The 18,683-nt window shown below is 30.4% G+C and overlaps 4 protein-coding genes across 4 annotated transcripts; 2 read left to right on the top strand and 2 right to left on the bottom strand.

Moving 5' to 3' along the window:
* PGO_061470 (hypothetical protein, conserved) lies at window positions 1–1,395 on the top strand (the record flags this gene model as incomplete). The annotated part of the gene is made up of 1 exon (XM_028686790.1): window positions 1–1,395. The coding sequence occupies one exon, from the start codon at window positions 1–3 to the stop codon at window positions 1,393–1,395; it is 1,395 nt and encodes a 464-aa protein (XP_028542591.1).
* A 1,892-nt stretch (window positions 1,396–3,287) lies between these two features.
* Window positions 3,288–7,888, top strand: PGO_061460 (RNA helicase; the record flags this gene model as incomplete). The annotated part of the gene is made up of 4 exons (XM_028686789.1): window positions 3,288–5,201; window positions 5,378–5,434; window positions 6,041–6,169; window positions 6,449–7,888. The coding sequence occupies 4 exons, from the start codon at window positions 3,288–3,290 to the stop codon at window positions 7,886–7,888; spliced, it is 3,540 nt and encodes a 1,179-aa protein (XP_028542590.1).
* A 914-nt stretch (window positions 7,889–8,802) lies between these two features.
* On the bottom strand, window positions 8,803–9,911 carry PGO_061450 (transcription elongation factor SPT4; the record flags this gene model as incomplete). Its single annotated transcript, XM_028686788.1, has 4 exons — window positions 8,803–9,033; window positions 9,252–9,351; window positions 9,680–9,731; window positions 9,890–9,911. The coding sequence occupies 4 exons, from the start codon at window positions 9,909–9,911 to the stop codon at window positions 8,803–8,805; spliced, it is 405 nt and encodes a 134-aa protein (XP_028542589.1).
* A 1,907-nt stretch (window positions 9,912–11,818) lies between these two features.
* PGO_061440 (hypothetical protein, conserved) lies at window positions 11,819–16,582 on the bottom strand (the record flags this gene model as incomplete). Its single annotated transcript, XM_028686787.1, has 1 exon — window positions 11,819–16,582. The coding sequence occupies one exon, from the start codon at window positions 16,580–16,582 to the stop codon at window positions 11,819–11,821; it is 4,764 nt and encodes a 1,587-aa protein (XP_028542588.1).
* Window positions 16,583–18,683: the final 2,101 nt, after the last annotated feature.

Raw genomic sequence — 18,683 nt, 5'->3', positions numbered from 1 at the left:
ATGGGAAGGGCACACAAGGGAAAAAAAGGGACACCGGCACTATCGAAAAATGTGCTGAGAGCTCTAAATATAATTATGGCAGTAGGTTTTATCAGTGCAGTTCCACAGATTTTAACAACAGTAATGACAACATGGAGAGAAGCAGAACCGATAGAATACAAATACATGTTCAGGGGAAGTGAACATTCTCTATTCGTTGATTATACATACTACGGATTGTATAAAGTGATTTATGATGATAAACATGTTGAAACGTGGACACAAAGAGTACAAAATATGAGAAGTAAAGGTAGTGAAGGTATCCAAGTGGGAAGAAATAGTGAATCAGCTGGAAGTTTATCTTTATGGACTTCAGCATGTCAAGAAGCATGTAGAGATGCAATTATAAGACGTATGGAAGCATATGAAAGAGTTTCATTTATTTCTTTAATACTTTTGTGTGCGATTGTTTTATCATGTACTCTTATAATATTATGTATTGGTTGGAATATTCTTTTTTCAAAAAGTATACTCATTTCAATGGCATCGTTTATGCTTTCTTTTATTATAAATGGAGGAATAGGTACATACTGGTATTATGAAACTGATTTATCATGGAACATGGTTACCAAAGCTCAGCAATATCCATTCCCTAAATGTTCCTATTGTTTTTACATTTTTATGATTACTACTGGTGTTTATGCCCTATGTTTTCTTTCCTTATTAATATTAGACCTCTCTAGTAAAAATAGTCAAAAGAAATCACATCTAGAACATATAAATATGCATAATAAAAATGCAATGAATGCTAATAATTTCTATCAACCACTCTTTGATAGTCCAAGTAATATGATGGTTCCTAGAAGTGCAAGTTACAGTAACATTATGCCTTTTGGAAAACCCACAGGAATGATGGGTCCAAGTGGAAATAATTTCCCCAACTTTATGGAATTCAATAAAATGAATATGAATTCGATGGGAGTAATGAATCCTGGTGGCTATTCTCCTTTTGCAAATGTGCCACCTGGTGTGGGTTCAACGATGCAGAATACTCTCTCCCCTAGAATGGGTTCTAATATGCCTCCTGGAATGGGTTCTAATATGACTCCTGGAATGGGTTCTAATATGCCTCCTGGAATGGGTTCTAATATGCCTCCTGGAATGGGTTCTAATATGCCTCCTGGAATGGGTTCTAGTATGCCGCCAAATATGAGTCCAAACTATTTTCCACAAATGACAAGACAATACTCCTACTCAGGACCACAATCCTTTCAACAAAACTTCCCAAACTTCAATTCATTTCAAGATAAAAAAATGCCTGATATGTCTAGCATGTATTTCCCGCGACAACCTTCAGCAATGGATTTCGACAATATGAACAATCCCTTCAGCGCCAAGAAGCCATTTAAATTTTGAACACATTATTAATACATCTTCCCTGAATTCCGATCGATGGTAGAAAATGCATATGCATTTGTTAAAACAGGACTTTGCATGTGACATGTTCAACTGTTCACGAATAATTAGAATTCATTGGGCAGGGATATAGGTACAGATGTAGGAACTTAGATAAGTGCATATATACTCTTGGAGGGGCGAGAGGAGGGGTGATTTTCCTTTTTGTGTGCAGAGTTTTGGGGTATCCTTACCATTTTTAGGGATGAAGACAAATCTGATAATCATCTGGAGTTTATAAAGAGGAATTTTTACGCTTAATTTTTTTTTTTTTTTTTTTAATGCCAAATCATAATAGGCACGAATTACCATTTAAAAAAATACAGACAAAGTCAATTTTTCTTTTGATAAACTATGGTTTTGAGAGTAAATTATGAATAGCAAAAATATCCATAATAATGTTTATCTTTTTATTATCCATGTCAAATTGATTTTCCTCTTTAGTGAATTATAGTCTTTTTTTTTTTTTTTTTTTTTTTCAAAACAGTATATGCTGATTTACCACTTTGATGCGTCACTTGGGATATAAATACTGATTCCCATGGCGTGGTATTTTTTATTTTGTTCAATTTGTTTATCAATTCCTGTGATTATCATATTAATAGGATTATTATACCCTCTAATTTGTTTTTTTTTTTTTTTTTTTTTTTTTTTTTTTTTTTTTTTTTTTTTTTTTTTTTTTTTTTTTTTTTTTTTTTTTTTTTTTTTTTTTTTTTTTTTTTTTTTTTTTTTTTTTTTTTTTTTTTCCCTTTTTCTTTTTTTTATTTTTAAAATATGTGTCATGTCAATGCTCTATATTCGTATGAACAGAAAATGTTTGTTAATATATTTTTTCAACTGTGTAAATACTCACAATAAATGTATATTCATATGTGGGTATGCAAATATACATTAACTTGTTTTTTTCCCTTTTCCAAAAACATGATTAAAAAATGTAAAAGGTGGATATATTAAAAAAAAATCGCATGTGAAAATGGTGAAAAATGGCATTCCATCAGGTCCAGCAGAGAAAGAGTGGAAAAAGCTTCTCCTTTGTGTTGTGTGTGTCTCTGCTGAGTGATACAACTTTTTTTTTTTTTTTTTTTTTTTTTTTCACTTATGTAACACGGGTGTCACATCACATTTACTTATGCAAAGCAGGGTGAAGTTAATGGAGTGGATAAATATGTTTTATTATTTCATGATGGAAATTTTTTCACTTGATGTTGTGCAAATAAAATATATGTGTAAGCACTTTTGTATGTACGAATTCATATGCATTTTTTTTTTTTTCTTTTTTTTTTTTTTTTATCTACATTTATTTCTGCACAGAAAAGGAACGACAAAATTAGTCTTGCCAAGCCAAGTCCAACCAGCGCCCCTTACATGTCCTCCGTGGGTATGAATAAATAAATATGGGCTCCCAAAGAAAAGTGTAAACATACAAATGGGAAAACATACAAATGGGAAAACATACAAATGACCAAACATACAAATGACCAAACATACAAATGACCAAACATACAAATGACAAAACATTCGCAGTGTCCCTGCAAAAAAATGGCCAATTCGGCTAGGCCAAGTTCTTGCTCCACGTAGTGTGACGTATAGGGGAAAAAAATATATATATAAATAAAAAAAAAAAAGGAATACATAAAAATAACTTAAAACGGTGAGGGAAAAAAAGCCACGAAGCAAAAGCAGAAGAGAAAGAAAAAGGAAAGGGAAAAGATTGCTTAGCGCAAAAGGCACATATCACGTGCTAAGAAAAAAAAAAAAAAAAAAAAAAAAAAAGCCAGCATTAAATTTTACCACTCCCCAAATACACAATTCTCAAATAAAAAAAAGAAAACACCAAAGAGAGGAAACTATTTATGGAGAGCCTGAAAAAGATAAATTTAATACAAAAAGTGAACGCTGAACTGTACAATAGCTTAGGGGTAGAGGATGACAACTTGTCAGAATTTTTAATTTACTTATGCAAAAAATCCAAGTCGCTTGAACAATTTTGCAAAGATGTATTTGAAAATGGAGGAGAAATCGAACATTCCGTTTTGAAATATCTGTATGAAATTATTAAATCCTCCCTTAATGATTCTGATGACAAGACGGTGAATTCAAAGGGACGACATACCCAAGATGGTGATCACGATAATGATGATGGTAAGGACGATGGATTGAAGAATGAGTTAAAAATGGAAATTAAACAGATAGAGAAGAAAAATGAAAAAATGAAGAAATATCATTGCCTTACTATAAAAAACGACGATAACTTAGCGAAATCTTTTCATGAAGAATATGAAAACAAAAATGAAAAACACTGCATTGAAGAAACAACGGTTAGGCATAAACGCAGCAGTACTGAAAGGAGAAACAATGAACATGAAATAACTCATAGCAATCGAGATAGGAATTATAGGGATGATAAAAAAAGGAAACATGGTAGAGAGACGAAAATGTATGAAGACGAAAGGGACAGAGATTCACTAAGGGTTAATAATATTTTTAATGGAAGTGTGAGTAAAATCATGGATTTTGGAATTTTCGTTTCTTTTAGAACCAGGAAAGATGGATATAAAGAAGGATTAGTACATTGTACAGACATATTACCAAATCGAAAGAGATTGATGAATATAAATGAAAAGTTCCATAAAGGAATGAAAGTGAAAGTGAAGATAAAAGCTATATTCGGAGAAAAAATAAGTTTAAATATGTCAGAAGTAGACCAAAAAACTGGGAAAAATTTAGTTAGTGACAACGAAGACGATGATGTAGTAGGAGATGGAAAGAAAGGAAAAAATCAAAACTTCATTTCAATATTTGACGATTTACAAGATGATTACAAAGAAATAAAAAAACATAAATCAGATGTTTTTAATGATGATCCAAAGGAAACATTAAAATACGAAAGTGTAATTAAAATGCAAAGTGATTACTCCAAATGGGAAATTCAGCAGCTAATGAAAAGTGGAATTATATATGATGAGAATTTAAAAAAAGAATATAAAAATTTAAGAATTGATGAAAAAATTGAAGATGAAGAAGAAATAATAGAAATTGAAGTTAATGAAAGAGAACCAGCATTTTTAAAGGGACAAACAACTAAAGCAGGGGCTAAATTATCACCTATTCAAGTTATTATAAACGCAGAAGGATCTCTAGCAAGAGCTATAACAACTACGTCTGCTCTAGCAAAAGAAAGAAAAGAACAAAAACAAAATGAACAAAATGCTATTTATGATAGTATTCCAAAGGATATTAGTAGACCATGGGAAGATCCAAAACCAGATTTGGGAGAAAGAACAATAGCTGAAGCTTTAAAAAATATCGGAAAAAATTTTGATCTACCTGAATGGAGAAAAAATTATATGAACAATAACATATCCGTTGGTGTTAAAAATCCAATGCCTGTTAATGAACAAAGAGTAAAATTACCCATATATAATTTAAAAAAAGATTTAATGAAAGCTATTCAAAAAAATAATGTACTTATTGTAATTGGAGAAACTGGTAGTGGGAAAACCACTCAAATACCACAGTATTTGCATGAAGCCAATTATACTGATAAAGGAATTGTTGGATGTACACAGCCAAGAAGAGTTGCAGCCATGTCCATTGCAAAAAGGGTTAGTGAAGAATTTGGTTGTATCTTAGGTCAGGAAGTTGGTTACTCTATTCGTTTTGATGATTGTACATCAAATGATACCGTCATCAAATATCTCACGGATGGTATGCTTTTGAGGGAAACACTCAGTGATACAATGCTTTCCAAATATTCCTTCATTATAGTAAGTGCAGGAAAAAAAAAAAAAAAAAACAAGATGAAAAAATGTATGTCCTGTGTGTGTATGCAAACATATAAGTTGTTGTAAATTTACCTGAACAGTGCATACATATTATATGACATGTTCAGGTAAAAATGTGCATATTTTTTTTTTTTTTTTTTTCCATTTCCCCTTTTTAGCTAGATGAAGCCCACGAACGGACCATCTCAACAGACATATTGTTCTGCCTTTTGAAGGTATGCCTTTTTTTTTTTTTTTTTTCCTTTTTTTCGTGTGAAAGAGTGACATATAATGGGCGAGTTCACACATCTCATCACTAAAGGCACAATTCTCATAACAGTGAACAAAAATTTATAAAATGAATAAATAAGACAAAAATAAATAACTAACTAAATAAAAATAATAACAACGTGATTGTACACCGTTGTAGCCTGCCAATGACAACATTTCGCATAAAATAAAAAAATGTTGACAGGTATAAGGCATATAAAAAAAAAAAAAAAAGGAACTCCCCGTCCTGAAGAATATTTTAAAGATAAAATTTAAATTATTCATCTAAAGTATACGGGGAAACAATTTGTAGAGGACCCTTGTTTGCAGTTTGCTACTACCTTTTTTTTTTTTTTTTTTTTTTTTTTGACTTTTCCAAGAGTCGACTTTTCAGAGAAAAATTGCATCGCATAGTTTTTGTGTTTCACGTCGCGTGGCAGTAGAGGGTGTGCACTATTTCATGAGATTACAAGTATCGATAGGAATATTTTTCTTATTCTGTACCTCGCACATCTGGTTTGCACATGTATCACATATATTTTTTTATATCTTTCCTCTGTTCAATTCTGTAGGACGTGGTGAAAAAACGATCTGACTTTAAATTGATCGTAACATCTGCCACACTGGATGCGGAGAAATTTTCAAACTACTTTTTTAATTCCCCCATTTTTACCATCCCCGGGAAGATATTTCCAGTAGAGGTATATAAACCAAAGATGAATTTTTTTTTTTTTTTTTTTTTTTCTTTGTTTTCCCCTTGCATACGTACAAGACGAAACAGGGATGAGAACAAGAATTAAGACATCACACTCAATTTTCAATTCCTAATTTTCATTTCCTAATTTTCAATTCCCAATTTTCATTTCCTAATTCGTAATTGTAATTCCTATTTTTGCAAGTGTTAACTGTATTTTTTGTACGAAAGAAATGTGGAAATGTGCACTTTTTAATATATTTTTCCATTCTGCACCGCTCACCAGATCCTGCATTCGAAGGAACCCGAAAGCGATTATTTGGAAGCTTGTTTAATAACGGTCTTGAACATCCACCTGAACGAGCACCCAGGAGATATCTTAGTGTTCCTAACTGGTCAGGAGGAAATCAATACAGCATGTGAAATATTGCATGAACGTATGAAAAAATTGGAAAGCATGTCTCCTCCACCCTTGATAATTCTTCCCATATATTCCTCCCTGCCATCCGAAATGCAAAGTGTTATATTTGACCCTGCACCACAAGGATGTAGAAAATGTGTGTTGGCAACAAATATAGCAGAAGCTAGTTTAACTATAGATGGTATTTTTTTTGTTATTGATCCAGGGTTTTGTAAAATAAGAAAATATGATTCCAAGAGAGATATGGATTCCTTAGTTGTAGCACCCATCTCAAAAGCAAATGCAAAACAGAGAGCAGGTCGTGCAGGTAGAACAGGACCAGGGAAATGTTATAGATTGTACACAGAAGAAGCATATAAAAATGAAATGGCTGAAACGAGTATTCCAGAAATACAAAGAATAAATTTGGGAAGTACAGTTCTTTTATTAAAAGCTTTAGGAGTTAATGATTTCCTACATTTTGATTTTATGGATTCTCCATCTGTTGAGACTCTTATACATTCGTTAGAAAATTTATACTACTTAGGAGCGTTAGATGACAATGGATATTTAACAAAACTAGGGAAGAAAATGTCCAATTTTCCAATGGAACCAAATTTATCAAAAATTTTATTAACATCCATAAATTTTAATTGTGCAGATGATGTAATAACTATAGTTAGCATGCTTAGTGTTCAGAATATATTTTATAGACCACAAAATAAAGCACTTTTAGCTGATAAAAAGAAAAATAAATTTGTAATGCCTCAAGGGGATTTAATAACATATTTAAATATATATAATAAATGGAAGGAAAATAATTACTCAAATTATTGGTGTCATGAAAATTTTATGCATTCAAGAGCTTTAAAAAGATCACAAGATGTACGTAAACAGTTACTTTCCATATTCGAAAAATATAATTATCAAGTGAAAAAAAATACTAGTAGAAATGAATCCACAAAATATGTAAGCATATGTAAAAGTATCTGCTCAGGTTATTTCAATCATGTTTGTAAAAGAGATAGTCAGCAAGGATACACTACACTTCTCACGAATCAACAAGTCTTTATTCACCCCTCGTCAACACTTTTTAATAAAAATCCACTTTTTATCGTTTATCATGAGTTAGTTCTTACAAATAAGGAATATATACGAGACTGTACTATCATTCAACCTCAGTGGTTGATTCAGTTAGCCCCTAATTTGTTTATTCCAGCTGATGAAAAAAAAATTTCCAAAATTAAATTGCGTGAGAAAATAGAACCTCTTCACAATTATTACGAGGAACCCAATGCATGGAGACTCTCCAGGAGGAAGGGCTAGCTTTTTTTGCTGCAATAAAAAAACCCTTCGAAATGTTATAATATTTAATGATTTACACATATGTAATAGAACATCTCACAGGGAGAGAAAGCACACCATAATGGTGAAAAAGACCAATGTGTTAATCCAGATATTTATCCTTACACTTTTGTTTCTTTTTTTTTTTTTTCTTTTTTTTTTTTTTTTTTTTTTTTTTTTTTTTTTTTTTTTTTTTTTTTTTTTTTTTTTTTTTTTTTTTTTTTTTCTCTTTCTTTTTCTGTTTTTTCTTTTTTTTACCCAACCTCAATATGCTGTTCCCTTTTCCCAGAAATATTTTAAGGGAAAAAATGTGTATATTTTTAAATTTATTCGTTTTAATTTGTTTTTTTTTTTATTTTTTAAATGTGGATTTCTTTTAACTTTTTAGTGGCATAGAAAAATTGTTTATAGTGTTATTTTTTTTTTTTTTTTTTTTTTTTTTTTTTTTTTTTTTTTTTTTTTTTTTTTTTTTTTTTTTTTTCTTTTTTTTTTTTTTGGTTTTTTCGTTCTTTCGTCAGTTCATTCGTCCGTTACTTCGTTCATTCATTTATTCTTTCCTTCTTTTGATCATATGTAAAAATGTACACACGCAATTTGAAGCTGTGAAAAAACCTGGATACTTTGTCCTTTCGAAACGTTCAAAACTGTACTCAAAAATAATTAATTCTGAATACACAAAAGGTGTAAATGCAAATTGAGAAATATGTACGCACCTGTTCAGCTTGTTTTTGCCACACTGTGTTATTTCATTGGCAGACAAATGGAACATGTGCAAAAAGGTAAAAAGAGTAACAAAATAAATGGCGAAAGAAAATGAGTAAACAAAATAAATCGACGAATGGAAAAATTACGAAAAAAAAAAACAAAAAGCTTCTTCATTTTTATTTGTAACTACTTCAATAGTTAGACCTCAAGTCTCGTATGGCCTCTGGCAAATCTCCTACTACTTGCAACGCATAGAACCCAGGAATATATTTACTTAAATCATTGTACTGTGCCATCCAAGACTTACTTGGGGTGGTGATAGCCATAAATCCGTTAAAATTTTCCGTTGTGCAATCATGAATCTTATGTCTGTCTCCTGCCATTTGGAGGAACTTACAATTGCTGCATCCGTTCTGGTAAAACTACGGTTATGGGGTTATGGGGTTATGGGGATGAAAATGTTTGCAGACAAGCTAGGTGGGGAACACACATGCATCGTGAAAAAAATTAAGAGATATAACACTATTCGTTTGTACAATAACAAGAACAAAATCATTGTTCATATGTTAGAAGAGCATACGGGATTATTCATAATCACATGCGAGGAATAATCATATTCACACGAGGGGATTGAACTTACCTCCATTTCTGTTTTCAGTAAGCGACAAGATAAACATGCACGTAATTTTACAGTCTTATCCTCGAGATGTGTATTTTTAACTTTTTTCGATGAATCTTGGCTGTTAAGGAGGAATGGGAAGAGATAAGGTTTTTTTTTTTTTTTTTTATTTTTCATTTTATTTTATTTTATTTTTTTTTTCATAGGCGTAGCATACTTATCAAAATGTGTCAGGAATTGAAATGAAAAAAATAATATAAGTAATAAAGATGTTGATACACGTGTTCATTTGCACGCAAAAAAATAAATGCACAGATGTGGCCACATTTAGCTAGATGAGTGGGGTGGTGGCACACAGCCTACTCTATTATTCATAGGTTACTGAATGATTTTATTGCATCTTTTACTGCATCTTTTATTGCATCTTTTCATTTTTTTCCACATTTTACTTGTGTTCTAAGAATGGTTCATCGATTTTATCCTTATCCAGCTTTTTCCTTCCTGTAACGAAAAATGGAAAATATATAAATTTCCAGATTAAGACTCATTCGTTCAGGTTCACTTATATCATTATTAACATTTCTTAAAAAAAAGGCGATAGTAACTCCCTCTCGCTAATTTTTTATTTCATATTTTACGTATTCTTTATGGAAGTGTACCTCTGGGAGTTGACAGATTCATTTTTATGTTCCTACTTTTTGTGTCCTTACTGAAGGGAAGCGGCAAAGGGGAGGAAACGGGAAAAAAAGGAGAAAAAAAGAGGAGAAAATAGAAAAAGAGGAAAAAGTGGGAAAAAAAAAATTCACTACCAAAAGTCCCCATAAAAACTATTTCCTCTCTTTTGAAAGAGTTTCATAAAAGAGCTAACTTATGGAAAACATTTTCTTCTTTATTTTTTTCTTCAGCTTGTTCAGTTTTATCCTTTAAGGTAGGTTTTTATAAAAGAGAATAATTTATTTAATTACAGGTAAAGGGAACATGGCATTTCAAATTCTCTGTTATGTAAAACTGCCACGGTAAAAAAGTGCAATAAATATATGCACATAATATCATATGTTTACATATATTTTTTTTTTTTTTTATTTCTTTTTTTGACAAAAAGTTGAAGGAATCAGTTTTTTTCCTTTTTGAAATGTAGTAGTAGATCCATTGTGATGCCTTGGGTTAGAAAAAAGTTTACTAAACTTTTGGATAAATTCATTTTTTCCAGCCCATCTATGAAAAAAAAAAAAAAAAAAAAAAAAAAAATATATATTTTATGGCATACACAATACTGTATGGAGATGATATAAGAAAGTGGCAAAAATATAACTACGCAAGCAAAACATAATCAAAAAGTACAAGTGCACAAAAATAAACTCTTCTTATTTTTGCTAACACAAATTTTTTATATGTTTAAAATTTTTAAAGTTATTATCCCGTACCAAGGAAATGTTTTATTCACTAATCTTCAATAGTTTATGTAGGAAGCTTAAAATGTAACTTCATACCAATAAGCAGAAGAGGATGTACAGGGAGGGGGAGGAGGAGGAGAAAAAAAAAAAAAAAAAAAAAAAAAGAAACAGGAACAGGAACAGGAACAGGAACAGGAACAGGAACAGGAATGGAGATTCATTCTTTTATTATGGGGCGCATAACAAATGATACATAATTGAGGCAGACATCACATTTGGAATTTTTTTTTTTTTTTCTGATGGGAAGGGTCTTACCTCGCGAATCTTAACTTCTTTTAGGTAGACACTTTCACTTTCGAATTATTTTCTCCTTTTTAATTTTTCACAACGAATTTTGTACAGGTTCATAATAAAATTGTGTGCGTATATATATGTAGATTCCTAGAGATATACCTTCTCCTTTAATTGAATTCCACTACCACCAGAAGTTTTATTTGCAAAATTGGTGTAATAGTGATAATACCATGAGAGGAAGAAGATGCGACGTAAGAAAAGGAGGTGGTGGTGGGTTCACAGAAAAGATTTTTATATATTTCCTTCTCAAATTGTGTAAACATAAAAACTGTACACAATCTACATCTAATTTCACAATGGTGTTGCACATCCCGATTTGTTGTCATGTTCATGTGATCGGGCAATATACAATGAATATTGCAAAGAGGTGCAATTCTAAAGTATGAACACAAGCGAGAAAAATTACCATACTGTACACACGCGCGCGAGTGCGTATATATATATATATCTACATATGTATATGCACAAGTGAGATGAAGAATACATAATGTACCTGTCCAAAAGCTTTTAAGCCATGGGTAGTAACCTCAACCAATGAATAGAAAAAATAGAGAAAACTCGGTGCACATATATAACTCCCGAACAGTAGTTTAACCCAAAGGGAAAATTGAAAACGAGACAGAACTATTAAAAGAAAACGAGGAGAGAGGGAAAAGCAAAGGTAAAGAAAAAAAAAAAGAAGGAAAAATTAAACTTTATCTGATCAAATGGACATCTTTTAACTCCTTTTTCATACGATTAAAAATTATTCCAAGTTAAAAAAAAAAAAAAAAAAAAAAAAAAAAAATCAACCTAAGCGAATACTAACTTTTGCGTGGTTGTAAAAAAAAAATAGAAGCATCAATTTTTTGGCCTCTTATTAGTGCCATGTTCATTCTCAATTTCAATCTTAAAATCAGAATTGTACTGCATCATCATTCTGAGGAAATGCATTTCTCTGGATACAACTGTCTTATTGTAGTATAATTTTCCAAATAACAATTTCTTACTAGTACATCCTTGTAATGATTTTTTAATTTCAGAGAGGAATTTTCCAATGGATTGTACTGCATTTGGTTCATTAATTTGGGTGGCATCCTTATTATGATAACCATTTTCCACCTCATCATCTGAAATGTAATCGCACTTTTCTGTGTAATTTAAAAGGGCGGCCACGTTTGGAGGTTTTAGAATTTTAAAAAAAGAACAAAAACTGTTAACTGCAATGATAAATTTAAGGTAATATTCCTGCAGCATTTCTGTACACAGGGATTGTGATAATGGCGTGGTTTCTGAATTTGGTGCACTACGTCTGTGAGCTGTTGTACCTTTGAAATTGTCTTCTTTTTCGAGATTGTCTTCTTTTTCGAGATTGTTTTCTTTTTCGAGATTGTTTTCTTTTTCGGGATTGCCATTTTTTTCTAAATTGTGGTCTCTTCCCCAATTGGGGTCCTTCTTTTCTCCGCGCGCATCAAACTCTCCCATACATTTATCGTCTATCTTAATGTTCAAAAAAAGAATGAAAAAACTATAGAGATCAATTGTCTTGTTGCATCGTTCATATATTCTGTACACATTCACTAAATCTTCTAACGTTGAAATATTGTCATAATAAGGATTTAGGTATATTTTCCCTTGCCCTACTATGTTAGTATTAATATCTGTGTTTGATAAATTTTCCGGAAAAGAACAACATGTGCACATTAAGCTTCCAGTTTTGTATGGATTCGTGTAACATAATGTTTGTAAAAGTTCTGTTTTTATATCTCTTGTCATAATATCTGTAAACTCCTTATCAGGTTTATGTATAATTATTTCGTGAGCCAAAGGGTGATAATATAAAGGGGGTAAAAGAAGAAGGTATAAATAATCGTTTATAAACATGTTGAATGCGTCTGCAATTTCTTCTATGTTTATTCTTCTCTCAGTCTCATTATTATTCATGTATTTCAAACTTTTATTTTGTATCGTTAGATATCTTTTGTAAGCTTTTTTTTTTTTTTTATCTTCTTCTTCTTCTTCTTCTTCTTCTTCATTTTTGTCTTTTTTGTTTTGTCCCCTCGCCTCCTCGATTTTCTCCCTACTCGCATGATGTGCATCACCCAGTTCTTCTTCTGCACTGGGGAAGTTTACACTGATGGTGCATTCACGGGTGCTACTATCCTCTCCCCTTTTGCTTCTGTCATGATGCTCCTCGTAAGGTCTGTCCAAATGGTTTTTTCCTCCTTTACTTACGTTACTCTTCATTTGACACGCATGAGAATACATCATCGAGGGCATAGTATCTTTCTGACTCAAGTATTTTCTTAACATTTCTATCAGATCGTCTAGTTTGAATAACATGGAATGATAAACAGAGAAAGAAAAACTGTATGAATAACTTTTGGCAAAATCATCGTTTACAAAAATGTGTTTTTCCTTTTCTTTATCTTTTTCTTTCAGTAAATATAAATAATCCTCCAGATTGTATACAATAGCATAAACTTTGTTGTAGTATTTTTTAAATTCTTTTAGAATACCTAATAATATTTCTTGATTTTTAAAAAAGTATGGTGTAATAATATCAATTAAACAGGTAATACATTTTTTTACATCATTTTCTACAACTTTGTAAGTTTCTTCTATGTATAGTATACTCTTATTTTCATTCCATTTTATTTTTTCAAAATTCATAAATAATTTTCTGAAATAATCGGCCCTCTTCAATGAATTTGTGTTATATTCAGATTTGCATTTAATTATTATATTAATTAGATTAATTGCAATTCCAAATGCATATTTTCTTTCTATCAGTTGTAGAACAGCTCTTGGTAAAGAAACTTCACACAGGTATTTATTTATTTCTTTTACGTTATTTATATCGTACAAATTGGTTGTGTTCTTTTCATCTCTATTATTCAACAAGTTATGGATTTCCTTCTTCAAATTATTTTTTGATTTATCATCTTCATATGAATATACCAAATCTTTAAAGGGGTGATCGAACCACCAGTTTATTGTCTTCGCCTTGAATTCCCAAGCATAACGGTTTCTATCAAATGATGTTTTTTCATTAATGTTTGAATTTCCGTGGATTCCAGACCTGTTACTATCCATGCAGATTGCAGACCCATTTATATCTTCGTTTTCCCACTTTGTTTTTTCATTTTCTTCACATTTGCTGCTTATCACATCAGTATTATGATTACTTGAGAAGTTGTGCAATGGTTGTTCATACACATTTTGCGTATTTCCATTCCCTTCCAATAAGAAGCCACTGTTGGTGACACCATCAATGCGTACAGTTTTTCTCTTCACATTTGAGTTAGAAGAATTTCTATGGTTTTTCCTCTTGAGAGTAAATTGCTCCATCTCATTATCTGAATTTGTTGGTGTGTGCACTATGGAATTTTTCCCGTGAAGCAAAAAATAATTTTGTGAAAGAATAGAAGAATATTTTTTCTTTAAAATAGATAAATGGGAGAAGTAAATATTAGCTGAATAGCACAGATATATAATCTTTCTATGCAAAGATCTAATATCATATTTTAAATAGTGATTGAATGACTTTTGATTTGATCGCACAAAAGTGTAAGGAGAATATTCAGGTTCAGGTGTGCTTCTACCATCCTTGCTAAAATCATAGCCGTAATCAGCACAACTGGAGTGATATGCATAATGAGAGGTCCCTTCCCCTCCCTGCTGAATATGCATATCGAAGTAATAACTTATGGGTAGAGACAAAAATGATAACAAGTTATTATCATAATACTCCTTTGTCAAAATGTAGAGAATGTGAATTAAATGACTAATAGATTGATTGTTTTTATGTAATAACAATTTTATGGCATGCATAGTTCTGAAATTGAGAATAAAGGGTAAAACATTTTCAAATAATAAATCATTACAAATATTTTCACAAATTAGCTTATTATTCAATATGTCAATAGTTTTAATTCTTAATTTACTTTGTGTATCAGGGGTTGTTATTCTATTAAAAAAGAAAGATGGTGTAGATACACCTAGTATAACACTAAGGCACATTTTATTGTCTATCCTTAAATTTATTAACACATTTAAAATTCCATTCAGTATATTTATATTGAAATATTCACAATCGTGTATAAGAATTATTACTCTCACTTTTTTTCTACCATCTTCAAAATAATCATATTGTTTATTATATAATTCCATTTCTCCATAAGATTCCAATAAATTGCAATTTCCTTCTTTCATTGCATTATATATCTCTGACATATCCATTGATCGTGTATCCCTTTTTTTATATGTTTTGTTCCCATCTCTTTTCTTATTTATTTCACTCATCTGTATATACAATTCGATAAGTTTATCTATATTCACCATATTCTTGTTTGCTTTATAATAATTATTCTGCATCTCTCCGTTTGGAATGAATGGACAAGATGATGTATCTCTTCTCTTTTCATCTCTCACACTTGTATTAGAATCCACGCATCCCATTCTTCTTGGACTCACTCGTATATCATTCATATAATTTTCCCCAAATTTTTCTCTCTTCCTTTTATATTTTGCTACAAAAAGCCTCATTTTGTATTCCTTATATAACTGATTGTATATGTTATATATCGCTGAATTTACATTATTTGATGTGCTGGAATTTAGAGAACACACATACACGTCATTTTCGTCACTTTCGCCACTTTCGCCACTTTCGCCACTTTCGTCATTTTTGTCACTTTCATCACTTTCGTCATTTTTGTCACTTTTATCACTTTCGTCATTTTTGTCACATTCGTCATTTTTGTCATTTTTGTCACATTCGTCATTTTTGTCATTTTTGTCATTTTTGCCACTTTCGTCATGTTCAAATTGTTTCACATCCACTTTATCAGTATCCACATTTTTGCGTCTTTTTTTCTCCCTCTGTTGTCTCCCTTCACATGTCTCAGAATAACGGATAGATGAATTTTCCTGCTTCATCTTTTTCTTATCTTGAAGACTCACTTGATTTGTGTTTCCATTGTTTATTTTTTTTTTCATCTCCCATTCTTCGTCTTGTTCATTTGTGAAGGAACGGAAGGTGTTCAATTCTGTTGGTTCAAATGTATTCCTGTCACCATTATTTTTACAACTGATCCTCGTGATATCATCTTTTTTTATACATCCTTTTTTGTAATTCCATTTCTTAATTTCGTATGACAATGCATCAATAATGATTTCATGATCTGCTACATTCGTCCCTGCAGTCATCAAAATTAATGGGAGATATTCACTATTCGAAATTGAATATAAATATATCTCTTCAAATACATTACTTAAATTTTTTGATATTTGAATATCTATTTCTTTTTGTATTTTTTCAATAATACATGACCATGTTAATCGAAATGCTTTATTTCTTAGCAGAAAGCTATTTATTTCACTTTCGTTCAATACATTTATATTTTTTTTTTTTTCTCCAGACTGATCATTATTTTTCTTTTTATAATTTCTTAACAATGGTAGAACAACTGGGTTGTATTTATTAAAAATGGTTTTTCTCTTATCATTAAATGTATTTTTTGTCTTCTTTCTAATGCTATTTTCTATGTATTCTTTATTCGCTATTTTTAAAATGAAACCCTTTCCCTTGTATGCCACGCTTCTCCTATGTTCATTTGTCATTTTTAAGTCTCTAGCATCAAAAATTATGTGTTCCAATATATATATATATATATATATATATATTGTTTATTTTCCCTCCGTTTCAGCTTTTTTTAGATCTCATTGAGTCTTACACCATAACACGTTCTGCACTACACGAATTTCACTCGTCTTGGATTTTTTTTTCACTAGTCTTGGCTTTGGAATGGTTCCAGTCGGTGGTAGTGTGTGGGGGAAATCGTCTTACCACTTTAGTGTATAACACAAATTGAAAGTTGCTTCTATTTATCACTTTTTCCAGGAAATTATTGAAGAAAATGTATACAATATGTATATGCAGATATATTCACAAAAATTATGAACATTACAAAAAAATTATCTTATGCCTTCCAATTCCCATCAGTTAATTCAATAAATATGAAAGAGAAGCAGATGTGTCTACATCTATCCCTTTTGATTTATCTTATTAAATGGATAAGTGCAAAAAAAAAAAAAAAAAAAAAAAAAAAAAAAAATAGTATATAAAATGTGTATACTTTTACTGTATAAGAATATGCACAAAATGTAGATAGATAAATAAGTTAGCAGATAATGAGAAGGGATATAAGTTATACTTCTAACATTAATCTCACGGAAATATTTCTACTACACTTCTTAGCGAACTCGTAAGCGTATTAACTTAAGGAAAGCTATTCTGAAAATAAATCGTGTGTGTGCATGTGTGCATGTGTGCATGAGTGCATGTGTGCATGAGTGCATGTATGTATGTATGTATCTATCTATCTATGTATGTGTATGTGTCTTCCTCAAGTGCGCAGGCGAATTTTCTTCCTTTTGGTATTGCATACGAAAATAGGAAAAGGTGTATTTGGGAAAATAACAAAAAAACGTATGCTTCAAATGGAGGTATATAAATGAAGGTGTTTAAATGGACGTATATAAATGGAGATGTCCAAATGGAACTGTGTAAATGTCGCGTTTACAAATCCGTAGAACTCTATCTCATCACACAGAATAGAAAAACACAAAATTTACGATTCCGTAAAAGCTTGTATGTGTGTTCCTCTGCAAAAATATTTTTTTGTGCACAAGTCTCAAGATTTATAAGTACCAAGCTAACAAACACACACATATACCACAAAAATACACAAAAAAAAAAAAAAAAAAAAAAAATTATAAAACACAATACTGTGCTTTTTGTATGCTGGATTCTATAATTTTAAAAACGTACATGCATTCACACACAAGCATGTAAACATATGTTTGCAGAGGAGGAGATAAGCATTAAAAAAAAAAAAAAAAAAAAAAAAAATTATGTCTTTACTATTCTACACTGAAACAAGGGATTCTCACTTTCTATTTTTCTCTATATTTTCTTTGGTTCAGCTTAATTCCCGAAAAAAAAAAAAAAAAATTAAATAAAATAGTTGTAATATAAAATAAAGCCTTATGATGTCTAACTTTTTTATTTTATTTATTTTTTTATTTTATTATTATTTTATTTTTTTTTTTTATTTAATTTTGTTTTATCTGTTTTATTATTTTTTTTTTTCCATGTCTGCATTTTTTAAAACACATAAATTTTTTAGAACGTGAATATTATGCGTATTTCATGTAATACAAACACACGTACTTATGTGCTTTAATCCTTTCATGTTATTTTATTATTATTTTTTTTTTTTTTTAAAGGTTTTTTCCTTTTTCACTTTCTTGTTTTGTCTTTAAATACACATATATATATATATATATATATATATATATATATATATATTTTCTGGACTTTATTTTATCTTACTACAAATTAAAAAAAAAGTACGACAACGCAATTGTCATAAAGACATAGACACACAAGAAAATATGAACATGTGCGCTCACACATACGCTTAGACAAGCACATGTGAAATAACAAACAAAAAAAAATAAAATAAAAATATGCACATGTGATTGTGATTTCTTGAAATAAAATCATTCGTTTTTATACAAAAACGAGTGATAAATTCTCTCCATATGCATTCAAAAGAAAAACAAAATTTAAAGTTATATATCTTAATAACAACAAAAAAGAAAAAAAAAAAAAAAAAGTGAACTCCTAAAAAGGCATATATATTGCTCACAAATACAT

Source organism: Plasmodium gonderi (assembly GCF_002157705.1).
Source record: "Plasmodium gonderi DNA, contig: Chr06, whole genome shotgun sequence".
In the NCBI taxonomy this organism is placed as follows: domain Eukaryota; phylum Apicomplexa; class Aconoidasida; order Haemosporida; family Plasmodiidae; genus Plasmodium; species Plasmodium gonderi.
Note: the sequence above shows the minus strand (reverse complement) of the source record. Positions and strands in the feature narration are given on the sequence as shown.